General features: G+C 36.7%; 1 protein-coding gene across 7 annotated transcripts in view; it reads right to left on the bottom strand.

The window, feature by feature from the left end:
* Positions 1–964: 964 nt before the first annotated feature.
* ASB3 (ankyrin repeat and SOCS box containing 3) overlaps positions 965–11,609 on the bottom strand; it is a 117,387-nt gene continuing 106,742 nt past the window's right edge. For all 7 annotated transcript variants that reach the window (XM_040453745.1, XM_040453746.1, XM_040453741.1 and 4 more), the window contains one exon: positions 965–2,811. In XM_040453745.1, coding sequence (XP_040309679.1) covers positions 2,606–2,811 — 206 coding nt within the window. In that variant the 3' untranslated portion in view covers positions 965–2,605. The remainder of the gene's footprint in view (positions 2,812–11,609) is intronic.

The raw sequence follows: 11,609 nt of genomic DNA, 5'->3' as shown, positions 1-11,609 counted from the left end.
CTGTTGTTGCCTGAGTTGTTAATGTCAGCCATTCTGACAGGTGTGAGGTGGTATCTCATTGTGGTTTTGATTTGTATTTCCCTGATGATGAGTGATGTTGAGCATCTTCTCATGTGTCAGTTGGCCATCTGGATGTCTTCTTTGGAGAAGTGTCTATTCATGTCTTTTGCCCATTTCTTCACTGGATTGTTTTTTGGGTGTTGAGTTTGATAAGTTCTTTATAGATTTTGGATACTAGCCCTTTATCTGATATGTCATTTGCAAATATTTTCTCCCATTCCATGAGTTGCCTTTTACTTTTGCTGATCACTTCCTTCGCTGTGCAGAAGCTTTTTATTTTGATGAGGTCCCAATAGTTCATTTTTGCTTGTTTCCCTTGCCTCTGGAGACATGTTGAGTAAGAAGTTGCTGTGGCCAAGATCAAAGAGGTTTATGCCTGCTTTCTTGAGGATTTTGATTTCTTCCTGTCTTACATTTGTCTTTCATCCATTTTGAGTTTATTTTTGCACAAATTTTAAAAATAAAAATGTACAGTATTAAAGCACTATTGTGCATGTAGTTCAGAGCTTATGGTTCACACTAACCAGAAGTATCATTTTGATCTAGATTTGATCTAGATTTAACTAACTCACTACCTGTAGATACTTTCACATTTCTCACTGAATCCTTGTTGTAAGTCATAAAAATCATAAATACGTAAAAATTTTTAAAGTTTATTTATTTTGAGAAGGAGCAAGAGAGGGAGGGAGAGGTAAAGGAAAAGAGAGAGAGAGAGAGAGAGAGAGAGAGAGAGAGAGAGAGAGAATCCTAAGCAGGCTCCACACTGTAGCATAGAGACCAATGCAGGGCTCAAACTCATGAACCATGTGAGATCGTGATCTGAGCCAAAACCAAGAGTCAGATGCTTAACTGACTGAGCCACCCAGGTGCCCCCATTTTCAGATTTTTAAGAACAAGAGCTCAATGATATTATGGATAGTTTAATTTTTATTACATATTTGAACATGAACAAAAACACGAGAAGATTCACCCTCAAATGTAAACATTCTATGTGCATCTAGCTGTAATAATAAACCAGTTATGTTAAAAATCAGAGACTTGGAGTTTGGAAAAATAAAGATTAGGACATTTAAAAATTACTACATAGTACATACATCCTTGGAATTTCTTTATTAAGTATCAGAATTTCCACCTGGTTTTCCAAATTTATACTTATTTCTGCCTGTATACCCACATTCAAACTCTATCTCCACCCACAGGCAGCAACTATAGCTCTAATCTGCACGGAGTTCAGTCATCCATCTGGACCTTAACATTGCTTCCATCATTTGGTCTGACTTCATCCACTGCTATTATCAAATAGCAAAGGACTTTCAGAGATGCACCTGACATACTCCCATCTATTTCAATCCACAGAATCCCAACAGGATAGACGACCTGCCCTCCTCTGGACCCAATTTCCTAGTTGTCTGTCATGACAGTAATGCTTTCATAAATTTTCTTTCAAGGTTGGTCCTGACAGCATCTTACCGTAGCTCACCTGATCCAATGTTTAGTCCTCTCTAACTATAGATTCATATTGAACAACTGTAAAACCAGTGAGGTGGTGTCTCATTACCCTAGGATTCTGAGGTCTAAATTTCATAGGATCAAGGACTATTTTATAACCTATCTAGATAATAAAAAGGAAAAACACTATAATATGAATATAACTGGCAGTCATTGCCTCATAGGATCAAAGCTGCCCTCTGATATAGAGGCTGAATGGAGCTTGAATGTTTTATTTGATACTATGAGACTAAGAAATACATAGCTTTCTTTCTTTAAAGATGGTGCCACAGAAATGCCCCTGTTAGTCTCCTGATTAGTACTCTAAATGTGGTTAAATGCTCATTTATTTCAATACTGACCTAATTTTTTTCAACTGAGCCTATCTTTGAGTTTAGATCTGTTCTTGCCATTGCAGAAATGGAGTTTCTTTTAACCAAAGACAGTATCAAGGAACTGTGGGGTAAAACTAACAACAACAGCAAAATTATTCATTTTCTATATTCTTTAAAAAAATTCTCCCCTGAGTTTATCTGTGAAAAGCCAATGAATAGCAATTCTTCATAAAACTGACCAAATTAAGAGAATGGACTTATTTATAAACATAAGAGATAGTCAACCTTAAATAAAATAATAATAATAATAATGATGATGATGATAGCTTCAACCCCATTATGTGTACTCTTCCAGGAAAGTTTTATGCAGTCCACTCTAAGCTCCTAGCCCGAGGTAAACACAGAATCGTAAATGGAAATATGCCATGTTCAGCACTAGAAGCAGCCTCATAGTTCATTAACAGAATAAAGTGGAAAACAGTTACATAAATGAATTTACAACATAAAATGTGCTGGTGAATCTGCAATAAAGTAACATAAGTGAAGTTTTTAGTATTTTTTACCAGAAAGCCCAATTGTAAACATTTACATTAAACTACTGTCCCTTCAAAACCTAACCAACCACACAAACAAAAATCATCTTTTATGACTATGAAATCATGAAGAATTTGTACTGCGTGGCTCTTTGTTTTGGTAGTTTTCGGAGTAAGACAGGAGCTGCATTAAGTAGCTTCATTGATTTCTCCATCTTCAATAGCTGTCAGTGCTGGAACTTCATTCATCCTCAGAACCTCTGCATAGAGCAAGTAATTATGTAGACTTCTCGGAAGTGGCAACTGACAGATAAAACTGTCAGATCGTAGGTGTTCTGGTTTGAGACAGGACCGAATTTCCAAACGACAAAGGTGAGTAAGGGATGGAAGACAGGCTGGAGAAACAAAAAAAGATGAACATTTTTTTAATTTTCTTTTTTAAAATTTCCCAATTCTTTGTAGTCAAAGAGAAGGCATATGTTACTTAGATTACTTTTGAAAGATTACTTTGGTCAGGATGACCCTGACAAACTATTCATTCCTTTTATTCTTTTTACAGCCTTCACCTGGTTCATGTCTGCAATTGCTGGCCACACACTGAAAGTCAGTATTCGGGGCCATATAAATGTTCACATTCTAAAGATGTGGTAATACCAGTTGGTACTTAAGAAATGAATTAACTAATTTTACATATGATAGACACCCACAGCAGCAAATACTATATCCCTCTTTCTCTGTTTCACTGCAAATGGTCTCCAGACCTACCCCATCAAGTGAATAAGTGAGTAATTTATAGAAGCTTTCCTCTTTTTATCCACAACATAGATTGATATTTTAAAATAGACACAGAGAGAAAGGGAACATTGATTATCTATTAGGCCACATACCTATACATTTCACACACACTATGTTTTTATTTTCATTAACCCTATGAGGTGTACATTATCATACTCATACAGAGATAAGAAGATTAGGTAATTTTTCCAAAGGTTATACATCTAGTGCATGGTAGAGCCAGGATTCAAACTCAAGTGCAGATGACCTCAAAACATGCACACACACTTAAAACTATTGCTGCCAAAGGGCGCCTGGGTGGCTCAGTCAGTTGAGCGTCCGACTTCAGCTCAGGTCATGATCTCACTGTTCGTGAGTTTGAGCCCTGCATCAGGCTCTGTGCTGACAGCTCAGAGCCTGTAGCCTGCTTCGGATTCTGTGTCTCCCTCTGTCTCTGTTCCTCCCCTGCTTGTACTCTGTCTCTCTCTCTCAAAAATAAATAAACGTTAAAAAAAAAAAAAACAAAAAACTACTGTTGTCAAAAGCTAGTTACCAATTAAAAGATAATCCAGATGTACTTAATTAAGAAAATTGAAATATTATACATAAGAATGAAATGTTCAAGGTGCTATATAGATAAAGTAGATTTAGCATATTAAATTGAGCTTCATTTTCTCGGATGAAAAGTGTTAACTAAAGAAGCTAACGTCCATGGAAACTAAGAGCACTATAAACAGCTATTGGTTTTATGTGAATCAAATCTAACATCTTTTATTAGTCAAAGAAATCTTCTATAAAATCCTCATGAAATGTAACAATGGTTAACAGACTGGGATCAGAGCAGCAAAGGCAAGTACTATCAGGAAACCAGCTGGTCTGACTCCATGCCTAGGGGTTCTGTAAACTGTAAGACCCCGTAGGACCTGCCATACTAATTCTCCAACATCTTCAACACCTTCCAAACCACAAAAGTTAAGTCATCACCTAACTTTTAAGTTTAAGCTGATTGGCTTAAGTTGTTTTTTCAGAGACTGGGAAACTTCTCAAACTAGTGTTTCAAAATGCCAAAGAAGTTATCTGATTTTGTACATAAAACCTGAATCTAAGAAAAGATGAGAATTTTCTTAAACTATAACTCATAGACTCCCCATTATAAATAGGACTATGACATCTATAATAGGTAGCACATTTTTTTAATGTTTATTTATCCATTTTGAGAAACAGAGAGAGTGTACATGTGAGCAGGGGAGGGGCAGAGACAGGGAGAGAGAGAATTCTAAACAGATTCCACACTAAGCACAACACACAGTTGGAACTCACAAACCATGAGATCATAACCTGAGCCAAAATCAAGAGTTGGACACTTAACCAACTAATCCACTCAGGCACCCCCCACTGCACATATATTTCCAGTGCTTTCATATCTATATCTTGTTTAAATTTTACCCTGTTCTGCAAAGGTAAAGGGAGAATCCTTTTCTCACTTGTAAGATGGGAAAACACAGTGAAGGGAAGCAACACAGAGATAAGAATACATATAAAAAGCATGCCCAACCTGCAAATGCCCACATTTTTCCAAAAGAGTAAGCAGGTTCAAGTTTAACAAGTAGGCTGACTATGTTGAACTGTTACATATAAAGAAGCCCTCTTCCCCAGTGAGATCAGGAATGATAATTGGTCCTAATGTCACTGGGTATGCACAAATATCATAAAAGCTTTAGAAACAAGCATAACTGATTCTCGGTAAGCATACAACTCAGCTGGTAGGGACACAAGCATGTTGGCATACTAGAGAGCAAGCTATCAGCTACAGACACTGAGCACACCGTGGGCACAGTCAGATGAGAATGAAACCGGAAATGACAAGATTGGGTTGTGTGAGTTAAAGTGAGGTTGGTTAAGAGAACTTCTACTTATATTCAGTCAGAGTTTAATATGCATCTTGTTCAGTTGAGATCTCATCATTCTGCACATTCCTGTTAACACAGATACACACTCAGCAGGAAGATAAACGATATGGCTGTACAACCTGGAGGAGAGCTCTTGGGGCTAAGGGATTCTTGATGCCTCTCCAGCTTCTCCAACTTGACAGAGGACACTAACTTACAGCCTCCTCGGGCTATGGAGAGTTCCTCTAGATGCCCCACAGCTTCCTGCAATACCACAAGCCTTTCCAGGCCATCTGACTACACCACTGTATTATTATCTTCAAAGCTAAATAAACCACTTATTTGTTTAGACTATTACGTATGTGGAAACTTAATCATTTGTGAGCAAGCCCAACTGGAACAGTACACATCTGCTATGAGAAGTTTACCCCACTTGCCCAGATTGACACGGTATAACAACAAAATAGCTGCTATCAGATCCGGGTGATTTGACTCCAAGTCTAGGATTCTTTAAAGTGTGATAAGACCAAAATAATTCTCTAACATCTTCTAAGCCACTGAAACTATCCCAAGTTTCAGAAGATCTTTCCATTCTTTAATACAAAAAAAAAAAAAAAAAAAAAAAAAGTTGGGGGGGGAGAGGTGTAGTCACTTCAGACATTGATTACAATTTTAATTGTACCATTTTGGTTTTTCTCCTGTAAGCACAAGAGATTGATGGCATTGTGAACAGTTAGAGGGAAGACCTGTATTCACTTGAACTGAAGGGAGTCTTTCATCTGCAGATTATTAACATAGACAATAATATACCCCTCAGTGCCATCTTAGTTTAATATACCAATGAATATTAAGGAAACTTTATAATCATATATACAGTATTTCAAAGCATGCAAAGCATTCCTATGAAAGTTTTAGTGATGTGTAGTATTTCCAGATGTGTTACCACTAGGCTGAGAGAAGATCAAGCCATGCCTTGAATTTATAATATGAAATAGTCCAGAAGCTGTATGTATGTAAAAACATACTTTCATGAAAACCTGTTAAATCCAGATTTTAATTTGTTAAATACATCTCTGCCTTCTTGGATTATGGCACTGACTGTAGCTTAGAAAATGATGTCTGAAGCCATGCTATACTTTTAAGTCACTTTTCTGACCCAATCAATCATACTCAATTTAGCATGATAAATCTTCTTTATCTATAGATGCAATAGCATCATACAACCTTTCACTTTTCATTCCTATACAGAATTCTTCAATTTTGTTCATTTTGTTTAATATGTACTCACAGAACAATTGAAACAAAAGGCTACATGTTATATGAAGTTATATTAAGGTGAAAAATGATTAAAACTAAACATCACAATTCTTAACTCATTATGCTTATCAATGCCAACTTTCCTATAGCACAGAACTACATGTACATCATACATACCCGCTACCTATATTTTCCACAACCAATCATCTCTAGTCAGCCCTTATGCCAATATTCAAATGAGCTTTCTGCCTAGACTGTATTTCTGTGGTTCCTCTGTACGGCTTTCCACATCAAATGCATTCATTTGACTTCTGGGCCATCTAGTACAATTTATATTTCCATCATTAACATGTTGTTTTTCTGGGTAAGGGGCATTAAGGAATCTACTCCTGAAATCATTGTTGCACTGATGTGTATTTTAAAAAAATTAAATTAAATTAAGTATTTTTAAACAATGAAAAAAAGAATAAAAAAATATTTTCTGGTTGGCTTCTATCTTTTGTTCCCAGTCTTTCTTAATTTACTAGCATAGTCTCTCTTACCCACTGATGACAACCAAAAACTCTAAACAACATTCAAAAGGCAATAACCTGAGGGGTCTGAGAAATAACTAACAGATAGCTTAGGGCAGGAAATCAAAACATGGAGAATGACCAGTAGAACAGCTATGAACAGAACGAATGGAAAGAGCACCACACATAAAAAAGATCTGTCTGCAGTTGTCTGTATTAACAAGTTATGTGACCTTGGGCAAGTCATTTAAATACTTTGACCTTGAGTTCTTCCTGTGTAAGAAGGGCATAATGCCTTACCTATAAAACAGACATGATGTCACCTCTCTGCACCAAAGTTGTTGAAGAGGTTCAAGTTGGAACACATTTGCAAAAGCATTTTATAAAGTATATCACATACAAATCCTAGATACCATGTAATCCAGTGATCTGCAAATGTTTTGAATGTACACTCAATTAGTCTTTGAGTACATGTGTAGCTATTTTTAAAATAATTATTTATTAGAGGTATAAAATTCTTTTTACTTTTACTAAAAATATTAATAATAATATTTTAACAACAGCGAGGTGACTAAGTTCTATAAATTCTTAGTGACTTGGCAATTCCAAGATTTGGTTCTAGGTCCAGTTTATTTTGATACTTGATTATAAGGGATGATGTAGCTTAAAGAAATATCTTTAAAAAGATGAGGTACAAATGGGAAGGGTACATTGTAGCTTAGGTGAACTAATCGGCATAGTATCGCATCTACCAATTAGGCAAAAGCTTTTATCAAAATCCACCCAATAAATTCGTATTTTTCCTGATATCAGTTTATAACCTAATGAGAAAGTTTTACTTCTTTGCATCTTTATTAAATGCATTCAAAACCCAGGAAATGGTTTCCAAGTATTCTAAAGGTGTCAATATAAGAGTTTTTCTAGGTGACACATTGTTTTTGGCAAGAAAAGCACGTACAATAGAAGTACTTCCCAGAATGTTTTCAGAATCATCTCCCCATAGCAGTTTCTTTCAGAAAGTGGTTTCTTTCTCACTCATTTAAAATGTCATCTTTACCTTAAATCAACAGAATTTTTAAAAAAATATGTACTAGGTTTCATACTACTGACACCTATTTATCACCAAGAAAAAGAATTTGGTTCAGGAGACTGGAACATTGCTATTTTAGAAAAAACAAAAAACAAACAAACAAAAAAACCCCAGCTATATAATCCATCTTTAACTGACTCTTACACCAAGAGAATGAGCACACTTCTGTATGTATAAATAATCGTGGTTACTCCCATCTCATTATAAAGTACTACAAAGACTCTAATATATTTCAAAAGTCAAGTTTTTATGAAGCTGTCCACCACGGTATTACTTTGTGCTATTCTGGTTTCAACCCCTTTCCTGTATTAGCCTATTAATGATGCAATAAACTCATTTCATGAATGATGTTATCTCTATTTCCTAACATCTACAGAAGAGTAAGCCACTCCATCAGTAGTCATTCTTACAGATTTTCCAAAAAACATTTTTCTATTAAATAAGTCGTTACTGTTATAAACATATCCATTCCGGTACATATTTCCTTTAGTGGCTCCCAGAAAAGTTAACTATTACTGAAACAGAATCTTCACAAATACCCTAAGCCAAGACCTATTATAAATATTATATATTTATAATAATAAATTAGTATACCTCCAATTTAGTATACTATACTTCCTACCTGCAGAGTGATTTTTGACTCTTTAACTCTTTAGCAGTATTATCTGTGCCCCTTTGAATATTATTAGCTAACAAGGAATGGGTTTTATTCTGTCCCATATTATTCTAGCCAGTTTTACTGTGGCAGCAAGAACATGTTTCCCCAATAGTATGTGACTTTTTGCCTTTTCACTAATGATTAAGAAAACTTCGGGGCGCCTGGGTGGCGCAGTCGGTTAAGCGTCCGACTTCAGCCAGGTCACGATCTCGCGGTCCGTGAGTTCGAGCCCCGTGTCAGGCTCTGGGCTGATGGCTCGGAGCCTGGAGCCTGTTTCCGGTTCTGTGTCTCCCTCTCTCTCTGCCCCTCCCCCGTTCATGCTCTGTCTCTCTCTGTCCCAAAAATAAATAAAAAAAAAAAGAAAACTTCAAAAGATTTGTAAGCATTTATCATCATGTTTAGTAAAATTTGTAAAAATAATGGATTGAATATCATGACTTAAAAAGTGATTTAAAAAGTCACAGATTTGTCTTCATGGCTTAGAGTGTCTTGCTGATTATTACTTTTTTCATTACCTAATATTTCAAGGCATGCTACATACTAAGGTCAAAGCTCACTGTTAACATTACTAATGGTGAACCATATTTTCAATACTTTTCTTGATATTTCTAAAATTCTTGTCAGCTCAGATTAGGTGGTCATCAAGTGTTGTTTTGTTTTGTTTTTTAATGTTTATTTATTTTCGAGAGAGAGTACAAGCAGGGGAGGGGTAGGGCGACACAGAATCTGAAGTAGGATCCAGGCTCCATCAGCACAGAGTGCGGCACAGGGCTGGAACCCACGAAACTGTGAGATCATGACCTGAGCTGAAGTTGGACATTCAACTGACTGAGCCACCCAGGCACCCCAGGTGGTCATTATTTTTAATCAGAGAACATGGCTATGTGATAAAGAGCAGGGGTACAGCTCTATGGTTATTTGTACCTTAAGTATTATCCACATAAAACGCTCTTTTTTTAAAAGCGTCAATCTTTTTCTTAATGTTTATGTATTTATTTTGAGAGAGAGGGCGTGCGAACGGGGGATGGGCACAGAGAGGGGAAAGAGAATCTGAAGCAGTCTGCATTGTCAGCACAGAGGCAACAGAGGGCTGGAACTCACAAACCATGAGATCATGACCTGAGCAGAAATCAAGAGAGAGATGCTTAAACAACTGAGCCACCCAGGTGCCCCAGGCAGCAATCTTTTTAAGCCGCTTGATCAATTTTTGAGAACTGGATAACGTAATCACAAGTCTACTGAATGACCACACATTAACTACAATTCATTAAAGCAAATGAATGTGGTTGCATGGTCAGTCCCACCACACACCTCGTTTTGGGAAATACTTGACCTAACCCATACGGATATGTAGCATCGGACCATGTGTGTTAAGAGGGAAAAAAGACAAAAAGACAAAAATTCAATTCAAAAACTAAAACTACTTCACCAGTAAAGACAAAATGAAAGGGAACTTAATCATTGATAATCAATTATATCTTCCTGTATCCCAACTTTAAGATGCCTCTCTGGAGCACGGAATATTTGAAAATTAAGTAAAAATATCTAGCCTAAGCAGTTTCCTATGGTTATCAGATGAAAGAATGAATCACGGTCTCAGAATCTTAGAAAGTAAAAATCCATTCTTTCCTTCCCTACTCCATTTAGGGGAGACAATAGGAAAAAATTAAACTCAATATTATAAAGCAAATTTTAACTGTCCTAAAATTTTTCCATAAAGTCTTCCGGAACCCCCATTCTACCACAAACTTTCCTACATCTAGAACACTGTAGAGAAAACTCTCTCCACTTCTTGTCCTCACAGGGAAATCACTTCCTTGACCAATTTCTCAAATAGAATTTTCTCATTCTTCCATCCCCATCACATCTACCACAAAGTCTAGGAGGCAAATGTAGCATTCACACAGTTCTGCACCACTTCCAGGCCCATGGTTTTAGGTCTCTAAATTCCAACGTACACTATCCTTCCAGACTTCACTCTCCCTTACTGCTATTACACCCAATCTTTAATGTCCTGGAGACATCAGGTCCTGTGACTCCTCCTGCCACTAGTCTATCAGGTCCCCTCCTTTCCTGTTTCCTTTCCTGACCAGACCAGATTCCATGAGCCCATCCCTTATGTTATTTAATCATCCTCAATTCTTCCGTCTCTGCTCTGACAATCCCTAGGATCAATCTAAACATTCTCCTTCTGCACCTCAACACAGAGAAAGGGAAGCAATGCTGGGGGAAATGATCACATAACCATATGAACGAGTACCACTTGCAACCTCTACGAGGTCTGTAGGGTTGCATGCACCTCTTTCCCTGGCCCTCATTCCTTTCCCACAACCACCATTCTCAACTATCAGGTCCCCACCCAATTGTCACTTCAGTCTCATCTACAAGATTTCCCTCCTACTTCAAAGTAAAACAGGAGGCCTTCAGGGCCCTCTCTCCCTGAGGGCCTAGTTCTCCAGCTATAATATTATCTAGAACTACCCCATCTTCATTCTTCTTTGCAAAGAAATGGGCCTCTTTGAGGCAAATCCCATCTCCCTCTGGTTTATCTGAAACCTTATTTCATAAATATCGCTTTTATCTCCAAATAGTTAAGCTAGTGTTATTGTTGTGTTTTTACAAATTGAGATCCTTCAATCTATAAAAGGTGTTCAAGCCTCTCTCGACTTAAAAAGAAAAATTCTGCTATGACCCTGCATCATTCCCTTTAGCCATTCCACTAAAGAACTATGCTCACTTTATTTTTTCATTCATAAATTCTGTCAATGTCTAATATATACTTGACATGTAATTAAAGAACCCACTCACTAAGGAATTAAGGGATATAAACAGCTAAATTCATAAATGTCTACTTAGAGAAATACTTACATGATAGCTTCTCTTCACTGAAGTTCCATACTTGGAACTAATTTTAGTTAAAATTATAGATTGAGTGATTAAAAGTTCATAAATGAACAAGTTATCAGGAGTTTAAACCTTCTATTCCAATTGTCTTTCCACCTTAAAATAGACA

Source organism: Herpailurus yagouaroundi, unplaced genomic scaffold (genome assembly GCF_014898765.1).
Source record: "Herpailurus yagouaroundi ecotype Mexico unplaced genomic scaffold, PumYag 210, whole genome shotgun sequence".
NCBI lineage: Eukaryota > Metazoa > Chordata > Mammalia > Carnivora > Felidae > Herpailurus > Herpailurus yagouaroundi.
Note: the sequence above shows the minus strand (reverse complement) of the source record. Positions and strands in the feature narration are given on the sequence as shown.